We start from the raw sequence: 14810 nt of genomic DNA, 5'->3' as shown, positions 1-14810 counted from the left end.
CCTCTTCTGATTCTGTCAGATATCTCACCATAGCCCACACCCTTATAAGATTCCACCGTGTGCATTGTTGTTCAATGTAAAGGCAGATTATTTGCAACCGAAGAGATTGTCAGTACTTGTAATGTCATGAATACAGTTAAGAACAATTTGATAAGGTTTGACTTGAAACTGCACATGGAACTGATTTCTTCTAAGGAATATAAGGAAAGGATGGACATAATTCTTGCAAGATAAGTATTTCAAAATTTGTTTATTTTGAGTCAGTTAGAGTAATATGTTAGCACCACAAATAAATATATTCCAACACAAAGAGGAACAGTGACTGTATCCATTTTTCTCTTTCTCAAGACTTAAAGTGTGGTAAGTGTTTGTGTTTGTGCTATTGTAGTGAAATTACAAAGGGTCTCTTTATAAGTACTGAGATGATGCAGCTGCAAAAAGCAAACAGAATAACTGTGTTCTCACCACACTGTCTTGACTGGTACATCCTGTCCATTAAAACAGTTTTTGGTGAACCAGCTAGACAATGAGGGTGAACAGTTCAAAGCTCTGTAATAAGTAATGCCAACATTTAATGCAGTAACAGAGAAACAATTGGTGACTATCTGTTATTAAATACACTCAACATTATCAGAGTGCTGGTTTGAGATGTTCTTCACCACATCATCTAATGGAATCATCACTTCATTCTCCATTGATGGAGTCTGCTCAATTTCTTGCTCCGATATTTTGTTGATTTTTACAAATGATTGATATATTTGTGCAAATGTTTTATTTTTGGTTTCAGGTAAGACGATGTAGAGATATATTGACCCTAGCATACAAATTGCAGCAAATAGTAGGAAACAGAATGATCCCAAGTTACTCTGTAAAAGAAAAATAGAAACAAATAAGTAATCAAATTAAGATTATTACAGTTTTAAATTAAGTGCTGTACTGCAAATGAGGTTTGCTTTAAATTTTGATACCGATTTGCATTACATGTAATTACAATTTTAGAAACAAATTAATATCAAGTGAATTTTAGTAAAGACAGCTTTTAAATTGATATAATAACTGGGCCAAGACTCATTATACATATTTTAGCTGACAGCCCAGACATCCAATAGATTGTTGTAGCATCTGGTGCAAAGTAAAACATTGCTGAGTTGACAGTTCTTGATCTGTGATCTATGCAGAAAATTAGATAACATTAATTAACACAAGATAAAGATATTTAATGTGCTGGATCTGGTTGATGGACACATTGATTAATCTGTTGGAAAAGAGGTTTAAGAAAGTAAGAAGTTGCCATACTTTTACCAGATCATAGGGCCACTCTCTCATTAGGGAGAGACAACTGGTGGTGGTTTAACCTGAGGGTCAGGCAAGGACTAAGGTTGAGAAGGAGAGAGTCCTTCATGGTAACCTTAGCCAATGCAGGAATTGAACCTACACTGTTGGCATCCCATCCCATCCCAAAAACAGCCACTGAGCTGACTGCCTCACCTGGACCTCAAAATTTATCCACTTTTAAATTTGTCAATACCTCCTCATTTCTCATGTTAATCCGCTCAAGAACTTCACAGCCCATCAATTTCAATTCTGTAACACCTGTCTTTACTCAGGAGGAGGAAGATGCGGAGTAGTTACTTAACACCCTGCCAATGTCCTCCAGCTTGGCATAGAAACTGCCCTCTTGATCCCTAAAAGTCCTTATTCTTTCCCTGGTTATTCTCTTACCCTTGAAATATTTGTAGAATACCTTGGGTTTCCCTATACTCATGCCCAACAGTGTGTATTTTTCATGTTCCCCATTGCTCTCCTAACAGTTGTCTTGAGTTCCCCCACGCACTTTCTGGATGTCACTAGGGCGCCCTCCCCCTTTTTATGCTCCATTTGGTACATCTCATTTGTTATCCCATCTTGAATATTCCTCGGCATCGAGGGTTTGATGGCTTTGTCGCTCCTTCATTTTGTATTAAAAGGAACATGTTAGACCTGTACTCTCCTCAATACCTTTTATGAATGCCTTCTACTGATCCACTGTAGATTTACCCTCAAGTTCTCAGTCTATTTTGGCCCAAATTCTGCCTTATTTTAATAAAATTTGCCTTGCTCCATTCCAAAACTGTTTTTTGGAGACCATCTTTTTCTCCTTTACGTAACAAACATAAATCATATGGTGCTGTGGTTGCTATCACTAAACAGTGCTCTCTCATTGCCACCACTAATACATCTCTGGCTTTGTTCTCCAGAATTGGATCCAACATTGCAATGTCCATTATACGACCACCTACATGTTGATATAAAAAGCTTTCCTGAATACATTAAAAAAATCTGCCCTCTCTGAACGTTTTATGTACATTGATTATCTCAATTAATATTGGGGTAGTTTAAATCCAGTCATATTATTACCCTATTATTGTTTTTACACCCCTCAATGAATTGACTGCATATCTGCTGCTCAATATATGCTATAATGCACTCTTTATAGTGTGAACTGCCCCCTTTTAATCCCTAGATTCTACCCACAAAGTGTGATTTGATGACCCTTCCAGATATCATCTCTCCTCCTGCAGTAACTGATTCCCTAACTGATGATGTGACACAATCTCCATTTTTGCATGCTCTCCTGTTCTGCCTGAATTGCGTATACCCTGGAATGTTAATTTGTCAGTCTTGTCCCTTCTTCAGCCATGTCTCTGTGATGGCAACAAATGGTAATTATGTATCATCTCATAGAATCATTGAACCCCTACAGTGTGGACGCAAGCCATTCAATGCTTCGAGTCCACACTGATCCTCTGAAGAGCATCCTACCCAAACCCATTCCCCTACCCATCCCTGTGACCCTGCATTTTCCATGGTTAATCCACCTAACCTGTACATCCTTGGACTTTGGGAAGAAACCGGAGCACCAGGAGAAAATCCATGCAGAGGTGGGGAGGATGTACAAACTCCACACATACAGACACCCGAGGGTGGAATCTAACCCAGGTGCCTGGCACTGTGAGGCATCAATGTTAGCCACTGAATCACTGTGCCACCCATAGCTAGTCAAATTGAAGGATAATGTTGGAGTTCTCCTGGTGACCTGATCAAAATATTCCATCAGGATCTTAATTAATTCAGTAAGGGAACTTGCTGAATGCTACATGGCTAAAATTGTATCAGAGATAATGGGAACTGCAGATGCTGGAGAATCCAAGATAACAAAGTGTGGAGCTGGATGAACACAGCAGGCCAAGCAGCATCTCAGGAGCACAAAAGCTGACGTTTCGGGCCTAGACCCTTCAGAGATGATGAAGGGTCTAGGCCTGAAACGTCAGCTTTTGCGCTCCTGAGATGCTGCTTGGCCTGCTGTATTCATCCAGCTCCACACTTTGTTATCTTGAATGCTACATGGCTGTTGTCTTTCACAACTTGGAGAATACTTCACACCAAATATGCCACAGATTCAGAAGTTTGTTTTGAACATCCTAACATTGTTGAAGGTGTGATGGAACTGAGTGTATTTCTTTCTTTTTAAATGTACGCTGGGCTGTTTACAAGTTAAAAAGCCAGTGGCTGTGGGTTAAGTGAGTTACTTCCCGACGAAGGAGGGAAACGTAGTATTTCTGCAGATCCAGCGCGCTGGTGCTGCATTTTCTGCATGTTGTCACAGACAAGGTGGGCAAACATGCCAACTTTGGAGGGTTCAAGTGGTGATAATGACTAAGCATAGTACGGCCGGAAATAGAGGGAAGAAATTTTGCATTTGTATAGCACCTTTCATGGGCTCAGGATACTGCAAACAACTTTACAATGAAGTAATGTGAAGGTCGCAACTGCATATATGTCCAGGACACCCAACTGAAAACAGGCTTTACATCTCTTAAATGTGCTATTGGGAGTCTCAATATGTTTATTTACAAGTCTGTTCTGACATTTTACACAGATCTGGCAGTTATTTCAGGCCTAACTGGAAATTTTAGCAAACAGAAGAATGATAATAACTAGACAATTAGTTTTATTGTTGGGGATAAATACTGAACAAGAGAACTCGTCTCCTCTTCAAAAACCTAGACGGTAACATTAACCGCGCAATCAATGACTGGAATCAGGAATTCACTTGGTATTCTCGAACATCAGTTTCTGATGTGAATATTGGCAGAACTGAGTGCTTTTTTAGCAACATATTCTGCAATTGACAACCAGGAGCAATGAGTGGCAAGTAGGAAGATTTACACGCAGAATACTTTCAAGCTATTTTTCTCTTCAATTAGCAAGAAATGAAATGCTGGGGGAGCAGCACAGAGAAAAGAATATTTCAGTTTAGAAGCACGCTCATTGCTAACCTGTTTTTAGCTTGCGACAATTGCACATTTGATCAAAGATGAAACACCACAGCAACGCTGTAGGAACCACGGCCGAACATGATTAATTGTTGAACTTAATAAGCTCAGTACAGGTCAAGCAGATTAAAAAAATGAGTATGGCATGAAAGAAGTCATTCATCTGAATGTTCATTCTAGTCCTTCTGGTATAGGCATCATAATAAACTAGCTCTAATTTATTTAATCCCTTGAGAATGAAGAAAAATCGTAAGTTAATTCATTCAGCAAATAGATCACTGGCTATTTCCCTGACCCACTTAAGCAATTTGGCAAAGTTTAGACAATGCACCTAGGTATACAGCCTAAATTATTCAGACCTAACAAGTTCCATTCCAAGGGTGACATTTCCTTGGTCCAGATAGACTATAGTCACTGGCTTCACTTTATACTTTTATCTCCCAGTCATACTTTTACCTAAATTTTCATTGAATTCTTTTCAAAGGAGAATGTCAGTCAACACATCTTTGACAGGTTCTCCAAGTCAATTCTCCAAGTCCATTTCTGGAATGCAGAAGCAAAATCTTTCTGAGCTGCACTGTTGCTCAAACTTGGTAATTATGTATATATATCCTTCAGTTCTGAAATCAAACATGCATTTACATGATGCCTTTGATGTAATGTCCCAAATTTTGCAGTAGCAATGATGGCAAAACTGAGCATGCATTATTCTTAATCCTTTGCAACTGGCAGAAACAGTAACTGCAAATGAACAGTTAAACACATAAATCCCGAAGCTTTTTCACTCTTTAGGGTGCAATGTTGAATTCCATGACGCCTGCTCACAGACTTCAATTACCTAGAAATAATGGCCACTCCCCTTTCACACTATTGTTCTTGCTATCAAAAATAAAAATGCAGCTTTGTTGAATGAGGTGCAACTGGCTTTTTAGAAATGTACTAAATTCATAAATAGTGGTTAAAGATATTTGACACCAGAAAATTAATTTTCTGTTTGTGATACTGTGTTAATCCCATGCCCCAATTATTTATTTTATTCTCTTTAAAGTGTAACTTAAATCACAAGATAACCACCATATTTTAATGTCTGCAATTGTTTGCAATATCCTGCTTGGTGATAACACTGTTGCTGATGCCTGGAGATCCCCTTGACTTGTAACCAGATTCACATAAATATCAGGGAAGAAAACTTGAAGGGAAGAGGAATAGGATAGGGGTAATAAATGGGCCATGATCAACAGCCTGGTCAAACAGAATACCTGGGTTATATGTTATCTGGATGATTTTAAATCAACAACAGGACAAAGTATAGGATATGGATGAAGACAGGTCCTAAGAAGGTAGTTTGGATTTGCCCTGGGTTCAATCCATCACTTTTCAGTTTGTCAACTTAATAACATTTGTGAAATGAAGAGTTGGGATGAGGAGAAGGTAGAGAGGTTTGTAGAAGGAAAGACATGTCATTCTATGGAGCCCTGTACTCTGCATTAAATACAGTACAAACATGGGTTGACTTTTATGGAGTGCTGTGGTTCCTATCCCAAACTTATCTAACAAGTTGATGAGGCAGGCCAGGGTACAGTCTCAACTGCTGTCCCACTGCAATTTAACACTGCTTTAAGATGGGACTTTCTCCCCTGTTTTAGAATGAAGTCTTAACTGAACTGCCAGCCAATTGGTAGAGCTGGATGAACACAGCAGGCTAAGCAGCATCTTAGGAGCAGAAAAGCTGATGTTTCGGCCTGAAATGTCAACTTTTCTGCTCCTAAGATGCTGCTTGGCCTGCTGTGTTCATCTAGCTCTACACTTTGTTATCTCGGATTCTCCAGCATCTGCAGTTCCTATTATCTCTGCCAGCCAATTGGATTGACTTATAGATCCGGCAGCAGCAGATGTGCACAATGGCCAAAGATGCAGCCCACTGGAGTTAGGGTTGAGATGGGGAATTTGGGAACAGATTTGATTTATTGTAGTCACATGTACCTAAATACAGTGAAAAGTTTTATTTTGTGAGCAGTACAGGCTGATCATAGCAATTAACGACATACAGATGATGAGTTGCTCAGACACAGTGAGGCATACAAGGTTATGGCTGTACAGGAGACGTACAAATCAAGATCAACATTAGCAAGATCAACATTATTTAAAGTTAGAGGGGTCCATTCCGCAGTCTAACAACAGCAGGGAAGAAATTTTTCTTGAACTTGTTGGTGTTGTGTTCACACTTCTACATCTGCTGCCTGACGGAAGAGGTTGGATAAAAGCATTACCAGGGTTAGAGGGGTCTTTGATGATGTTGCAGCCTTTCTGAAGCAACAAGAAGCATAAATGGACTCCATGGAAGGGAGGTTGGCTTCCATGATGGTTTGGGCTGTGCACATAACTTTCTATAGCTTCTTATGTTCCTGGGCAAGAGCAGTTGCTGTACCAGGTGGAGACTATATGATAAAACATATTGCACTAGATTACAATGAAGGTATCTACAATGAAATTATTGGCAAACAATGTCATTCCTGACCTTCTATCAACTGAAGATAACTGGTTTGGGAGGAACTTCCTTAAGGAACCCTGAGGGTGATCTCCAGAAGTGTTTTCCTGAGGCTGTGATAACTAACTGTCAACAAACACTGACATCTTCCTTTCATAGAATCCCTACAGTATGGAAACAGGCCCTTCAGCCCAACAAGTCCACACCAACCCTCAGACATCTCACCCAGCCCCATCCTCTATAACCCACCTAAGGTACACATTCTTGAACACTATGGGCAATTTAATATGGCCAATCCACCTACCCTGCACATCTTTGGACTGTGGGGGGAGACCGGAGCACCTAGAGGAAACCCACGCAGACACAGGGAGAAATTGCAAACTCCACACAGAGACTCACCTGATGGTGGAATCGAACAAGGGTTCCTGGTGCTGTGAAGCACCATGCTGCCAGCTATAACTCCAGCCCCTGGCTGGTTTTCTTTTTGATCCCCATTGACATCAGTTTTGTTTGACTACTTTACTCTGATGCTCAGTCAAATGTTTTCTTGCCATGAGGATCTTCTCCTCTTGTATTCATTAGTTGTGTCGCTAACATGGAGAAGGTACTGTTGAGGTTTCAAGTTAACTGACTCTGACAAAACTAAACTCAGCACTGATGAGCAGATTATTGTAGGTGCAACTTTTCTCAATAGCTGGATCCATCCATCACTTCACTGAGGATTGGGAGTAGGCCAATATGCTATTATCACCATAACTCCAACCAGTAAATACCTTTTGTTTAATAGAAGTAATACCTTTATTATCAATATCATCAGTAACACCCTCATTAGAATAATGGAAAGTGTGTATTGTTATGGTAAGGGAGATGATAATATCAAAGGCATACATTCTGATTTTGTCCTGACTTTGCATTAAGGTTTGAATATCCTGCCTTGTGTGTTCCCAAATTTCCAACATGAACTGTGAATGGGAGAAACTTCTCATCAGGAGCATCAAGTCAGGAAATTTAACCTCACTTGGAAGTGAATTTGTAACAATCTGAGAAAAAAAAGCGCTTTTGAAAGATCATTTTGCAGCATCTGTTTAGAAGTACACATACCCAACAGTTATAACAAACAAAGACACATACGCTTCAGAGAATGAGTGCTTCTGTTCACTCAGATGACTATGTACCACATTTATTCATTAATTTATTGGCCATCACTTATTTTAAAAATCTGTTTGGTCTTGAGATTTGCTTCCAATCACTGTAGTCCATATGGGAAAGCTCCGCTCTGTGACTGCCCAGTGAAATGGTTTGTATTGACTTCACTGGTTGGATACAGTATTAAATTTTATACTCCTCAGCCAGTGCGTTTTAAGGTAGAGGGAGGTGGGGTCCATAAAATTCAACCCTAGAATGTTAGTTAATGCAGGTGGTCAGGGGTGTATCTAATCTTATCAGGCTTGGTCAGGATGTGTATTTTGGAAACAATGTCAGAATAGTAAATCTAAAATCCTAACCTCCTATGCTGAAATTATATTATGTTTAATCCAACTTCTGCTCACACATTCTCACTCTCTCAAATAAAAGTCTACAAATGTTATATTTAACCCTTAGATTTTAATCAAACAATGCAATATCTCTTCTAAATATGATTTGAGAGCTCAACATTTGTACTTTTGTCCTGACCCATCCTGATAGCTCAAATTTGGACAACAATTTGTCTGATGTGACATGATTAACATAATAAAATGTCCCAATTGACAGTTCTTGGTTACACAACAACTCAAAAGGATCTGTGGAGATAATGCGCAAGTGGACCCTTAAAATTATTGTGCGTTCACCACTGGAGAAATTTAAAAGGAGCCATATATTTAAATAAATCTTTGGCACAATCCAAAAACAAAACAAGTGCAGATGCCAATCTCAAGACAATTCACTGAAGCAGTATAAAGCAAAATTTGTCAACAGGACACGTGGAGATACTTGGAGAGATGTTTAAAAACTTGGTCAAAGACAAAGGGTTTAAAGAATGGAAGACAGAAAGAGAAGTAGACAGGTTTACAAAGAGACTTCCAGAGCTTAGAGGCAGCTGAACGCACATCCACCACTGTTACCTTCAATAAATTAATAGTAAGGCTAGAATGCCAGAGAACAGTAACTGATTGTGAAGTTTTTTTTTCAATTCTCACACAGTTTCTGAGTCAGTGAAAATGATTGATTTGTCAATGTAAATTTACTCTGCTGGAATAGCATGTGGTGGCCATGGAATGAAGTTAAGGGTTTGATGACTTCATAGTGAACAGCTAATGCTACATCATATCATCTTATCTCTTTACAGCTTTGGTATAACAGGAGATGTGCCATAATATCAATAGTTGCTGTATTGTTTACCTTTTTGGAAATACATAAATTAAAAAGTAAATGATAACATGATTAATTGCCTGCTTTGGCAGGGTTTTAATCAGTTTTTGTAAAAAGCACTTTATCGTCTCTCTCCGTTGTGTTGGCATTAATTGTATATTGCGGCATGTTTGTGAAACTATAATGTTGATAATCTGTAGATCTTGCTTCCCAACTGGACTTTCTCGTGGGTAGTGGAGTTCAGATATAACAGTAGAGAAAGAATTATAGTCCTCGAACAACATACTATCTGACTATTGTTAAATCGGGAACCATGGGCCTGTGACTTCCCATCTTGTGCTCCTAATGAACTATGTTTCGTTTTGCTGTAACTGCTTGTTAGCAAAATCATTTGTGATATATTTCTCTGCTGTTTTGGCACCCACTTTAACAATAGTCGGACAGTATGTTGTACATATGTTGAACAGGAATAATAGGAAAATTCAGAAGTGTAGGATTTTAGAAGTAACTTGTGAAAACAAGTGCCAATATGACAGGATTATGAATGGAGTGAATTATTCTTTTAATATTCCACTTATGGAAAGGAGGAGAGAACTTTCCCCCCTTACTCACTGTGCTTTGAAGCCTCCTGGATAATAGGGGGAATCTTATACACTCAGAAGCTTGGTGATTGATCAAGGAAAGGAGAAAATATATGATGTAAAGAAAAGAGATCAGGAAGTTTATGAGGCCTGAGAGACAAAAAATAACAATTTCATAGGAACCTGAGATTACTTTAGGTTGGTCCCTCACAATTTGGTAAAGTGGGTGCAGTGATTAAATCTTGAATCGCCCTCTCCCTCTGTCACAAGCTAGCCTGGGAAATTCTACGTGAGAGATACCCTGCTGATATCCATAAACACTCAGAGAATCTCCAGTGATAAAGATAATTCATTCTTTAGGTGAGCAACCACTTTCAAAATGTTTCCAAGCACTTTAAATTTTCTGTAATTTGTTTTTGCCTTCCCCTGCTGAAGTATGAATCATAGAATCCCTTCCATGTGGAAGTAGGCTGGTCAGCCCATCAGATTTACACCAACCCTCCGAAGACAGATCCACCCAACCCTGTAGCCCTGCATTTCCCATGGCTAATCCACCTAGCCTGATCATTCCTGGACATTACGGACACTTTAGCATGGCCAATTCACCGAGCATATTGTTGAACTGTGGGAGAAAATTGGAGCACTCGGAGGAGACACACATAGACACAGGGAGAATGTACAAACTCCACACAGTCATCTGAGGGTAGTATCAAGCCTGGGTTTCTGAGTCTGTGAGGCGTCAGTGCTAACCACTAAGCCCACTGTGCCACCTGTAGGTAAAATCTACCAGATTACAAGCACTGAATCTTAACAATATTTTGATGTGTGAATTTCATTATCTTTCTCTCCATAAGGCCTACTGAGTTCCATTTCAATCCTAAACTATGTAGGCCACCCCCATGATAGACCTCTCATCTGATGTGAGCCTGATTCATCCACGCACTGTGTCTGGAACAACGGCCACTGCCTACAAATCCCTGAACTGACTGGTATCCCTGTCAACGCACCATCTTTAAAAGACTGTTGTACAATCAGAGAACCACTGTCAGTCACAGCTGCCTCACATGGTTTGGAACATTTGTCCCAGACACGGCAGAGGTGGGGAAATTGGTGCCCCTCTTTGTCGATAGGCAAGAGAAGGTTCTTATGCATGGGGTGAGGTAGAGGAGTGTCATTCCCTTCCTTCAGGACTGCCAGAGGTGGTCATCAGCCTCTTGGAGATTGCCACCCGGGACAGTACGGTCGCAGCTATCTGGAGCAGTGCCCACTGTTGTAGGAAGGTCAACATCCTTCTGCATTCTATCAATATTAGTGACACCACCTTCTGTCTAATACCACATTTTATTTCTGCTGTTGTTTCCACCTTGCATCATGGGTGACATTCTCATGTTCTGCCGTGTCCATTATTGGTATCACCCAACCCAAACACTCAACATGATTAACCCTGCATGCCCTCTGTGCTGCCTCCTCACTCGCTTAGGTCAGGACACCTCCCCACCCGTGACAACAGTGATAGCTGAGCCATCCACTTTCACCTCCCTTAAAACCTGCCTCTTTGTCAGTGTGGGAGGAAAACAGCCTACAAAGTAAGAATGGTGATGATGGGTAGTGTGCTGCCGGACGGTCCTCCTACATTTTTTTCAAACGGTGGCCACCTCTTAGCAGCCTGGCATGGTCTGTTGATGTGGCTCCCCTGATATTTCATTAAATCTGCAGGCAGGTAACGATGTCCATTACATAATCAATCAGTTAATCCAAATAGTTTGAACATCAATATGTACATTCACAAGCATCCACTCTCTCTAACACCAGCGTTCAGTCGCAGCAGAACAATACAAGATGCTCTGCAAAAATTCTCCAAAGATCCTCAGACAGCACCTTCCAAACCCATGACCATTTCCATCTAGAAGGACAAGGACAGCAGATATCTGGGAACACCACCACCTCTTAGTTCCCCTCCATGCTACCCACCATCCTGACGTGGAAAATCATCCTGTTCCTTCACTGTTGCTGGGTCAAAATCTTGGAATTCCCTCCCTAGGGGCATTGTGTGTCAACCCACAGTTGGAGGACTGCAGTTGTTTAAGAAAGCAGCTCACCACCACCTTCTCAAGAGCCACTAAGGACGGGTAAGAAATGATGGCCCAACCTGCGACACCCACATCCCATGTGCCATGAATGAATTAAAAAAAAATACAGACAAAGAAATACCAGCTCTCCTAACCTTGGATGGATTAGCTGGGATACACTAGGAGCAATACATAACTTTAGGTTTGATTTATATTTTGTGCTGTCCTTGAAATGAAGAGATGGGAATGTTGGATTAGTGCATTAATGGAAGGAAAATAAACAACTGCGCTATGGAAGCAAAAGGGACCCAGAGTCATACAGAGATACAGAAAAATCCAGAATTCAGTTTGTTATTCTTGAGAAAAACATCTTGTAAAATTACTGAAAGCTGAGCTTAGGGAAATCGTGTGCTTGTTCTGAAGTTTAAGTGACGGTAGGCTAAGTTTACAATTTATTTCATGTATCTTAGGGGAAGGTATTAGCTGAAGGAATGTATTTAGTGAATCTAAAGGAGTTTGACAGAATTAGAATTGGAGGTAGGTTTTATTGTCACATGATGGAAACTGGTTGCAGCTGGATCAGTCTGAATAAGAAACCTTAGTGCGGAAGTAATGGTGAATCTTCATTGAAGTTTGGTGTTTTTATGGAGATTCTTGGGATAAAAGTAATAGGGTGAATTTGAATCTTTTATACAGAATCTTTTTCAAAGTTTTCATCTAATTCAATATAGGTATTACTTAGTAAACAATTTTTACGCTTTCTGTTAAAACTGTACTTGTAGATAGTTTGTCAACATGTTCAGTGACAGATATCCACAGATAACGAGAAACAAAGTTAGGGCTCATCAAAGATAATGGGAACTCCAGATGCTGGAGAATCCAAGATACCATCCAGCTTGACACTTTGTTATCTTAGGGCTCATCAAGCCAGGTTTCACTCTAGGATTTGCTTTGTCCAGTGTTAACATCAGCTGGGCTTATAATGTTCCCAATATTGAATGCAACTATGCCAGCAACTTTAATAGGCCTCCTAATTAGTCTACTTACACTGACATCAATTTCAATGTTGATGTATTACTCTCAAGTCCACTTGCCTTTCTTGAAGCTGTTGAATCATAGTTAAGGATAATGGTCAAATGCTAAAACTTATTAAGGTCATCACACATAAACAAGACTGAATGCTTGTTTCTGGAGGGCAAAAATGTCATCAAATAGGACTTGCAACTACAGACATGGTAGTTGCAATGCAATTCACTTTAGCCAAACGCACAGTCATCCGTATATTGAAGGCAGAGCGGGAGTGAGGAATTGAAATTGATAAGTCATACAGTATATGGCAACAGGAAATGAGGTTCAGTGGATTGGCCATGCTAAATTGCCCATCATGCCCAAGGATGTGCAGGTTAGGTGTTTTTGCCATGGGAAAATGTGGGGTTACAGAGATAGGCTAGGGAAATGGATCTGGGTGGGATGTTCTTCAGATGATCTGTATGGACTCGATGAGCCGTATGGCCTGCTTCCACACTGCAGAGATTCTAGGAGGTACTTTTCTAAGAGAATCTACAAAATGATGCTGCTGAAATGATGATGTTTTAGAATAAGCCAGTTTAAGGAGACGCATGTCTGGCAGAATCATAGAATTATACAAATCATGGAAACAGACTCTTCGGTCCAACTCATCTATGCTGATCAGGTTTCCCAATCTAAACAAGCCCCACTTGCCTGCATTTGGCCCATATTCCTCTAAACATTTCCTATTTATGTACTTGGAAGGAGCTTTAGGTAAAATTGACTCAATTCACATTAACCTTCAAAAATCCTTCCAACACAAAAACAAAATAACTGACCTACTTCAGGACACAAAGAGGTTTATCATGTATATTGACTTATTGCAAGTGTTTCCATTAGCACCATTCCTACCCCTCACTCCACTCTGTGTTGTTAAACTTAAAAGCTTGGCAGCACCAGGCCTGTCTATTTCATTTCAGTAGTGGGAAAGCTTGTATAAGCCATAATTGAGGACAAAATTTAGAATGACTTGCAGAAATGGAGTTTATTAACGAAATATATAAAGAAAAAATAATGTTTGATTCAAAAGAGGGATAACATCTTACTAACATCAATATTAAAGGAGCCCCCTGTTAACAAATTCTGTTATCAAATTTACAATAAATAAGTATTTTTAACAGGCCATGCTCATAACATTGCGTTTTTATTCATGTTGTTCCGAGCAGCCTCAATGTCAATGCGACTCTGAGATCTTCATTATCAACTCTCCATTCTTCATTTTGTTAACACTTCAGACTTTGCACTTTCCCAGGTCATTGCTCAGGTCATGTACATTTGCCTACACATGTCTATCCACTCCAGTCCCTTTTCACCCAGCACCCTCTCCCCCCTTACCTCTTCAGTCATTCTGCAAATGGAGGTGATATGACAACCATGATGCACCCCTTGAACAACTTCAACCAGCAAGTGCCAGTCCTTACGTGCGAAGACCCCTGTTTGGAGGACACAAATATCCCCAATGGCATCACACCCCCCTTCAGACTGGCCATTAAGCAGGTCATGTGGCACAGATGATAGAGAGATGTGGCTCACTGACAGAAGGTATGGTGACTGCACCTTTGACTGAGGACAGCTACCAGCCTGTTGGTGTGACTGCATCAATTGGTAATACAAGGCATAACTTGGCAAGGCATGCAAGAACATTTGCTGAGACAGCAAGGGAGCAAGCCTGATCAATGCTGTACAAGGAGTTCCTGTCCCTGTGTGGTTCCTGTAACCTATGCAGCTGTGCATTGCTGGTTGCTGGTGATCCGTCTACAGGCAGTCTTCAATTGTGGGGTGCAGTGTCAATGCATTGGAAAATCCTGAGAGTGGATTGCTAACGTTTGGGGTAGAAAGGTACATGCAGCTGGTGCTCAAGGATTGTGCCCTGCTCTGTACTTTGGTTGTGGCTATGATGGGGTCCATTCAGAGAAGATGGTAAACAATCCACTCTGGC

At 40.3% G+C, this 14810-nt stretch overlaps 1 protein-coding gene across 8 annotated transcripts in view; it reads right to left on the bottom strand.

The window, feature by feature from the left end:
* Positions 1–265: 265 nt before the first annotated feature.
* slc2a9l2 (solute carrier family 2 member 9, like 2) overlaps positions 266–14810 on the bottom strand; it is a 359547-nt gene continuing 345002 nt past the window's right edge. For all 8 annotated transcript variants that reach the window (XM_048544948.2, XM_048544963.2, XM_048544954.2 and 5 more), the window contains one exon: positions 266–866. In XM_048544948.2, the coding sequence (XP_048400905.2) occupies positions 612–866 (255 nt within the window). In that variant the 3' untranslated portion in view covers positions 266–611. The remainder of the gene's footprint in view (positions 867–14810) is intronic.

The sequence above is a fragment of the Stegostoma tigrinum genome, chromosome 1 (genome assembly GCF_030684315.1).
Source record: "Stegostoma tigrinum isolate sSteTig4 chromosome 1, sSteTig4.hap1, whole genome shotgun sequence".
Taxonomy (NCBI): domain Eukaryota; kingdom Metazoa; phylum Chordata; class Chondrichthyes; order Orectolobiformes; family Stegostomatidae; genus Stegostoma; species Stegostoma tigrinum.
This window is presented reverse-complemented; position numbering and strand designations above follow the sequence as displayed.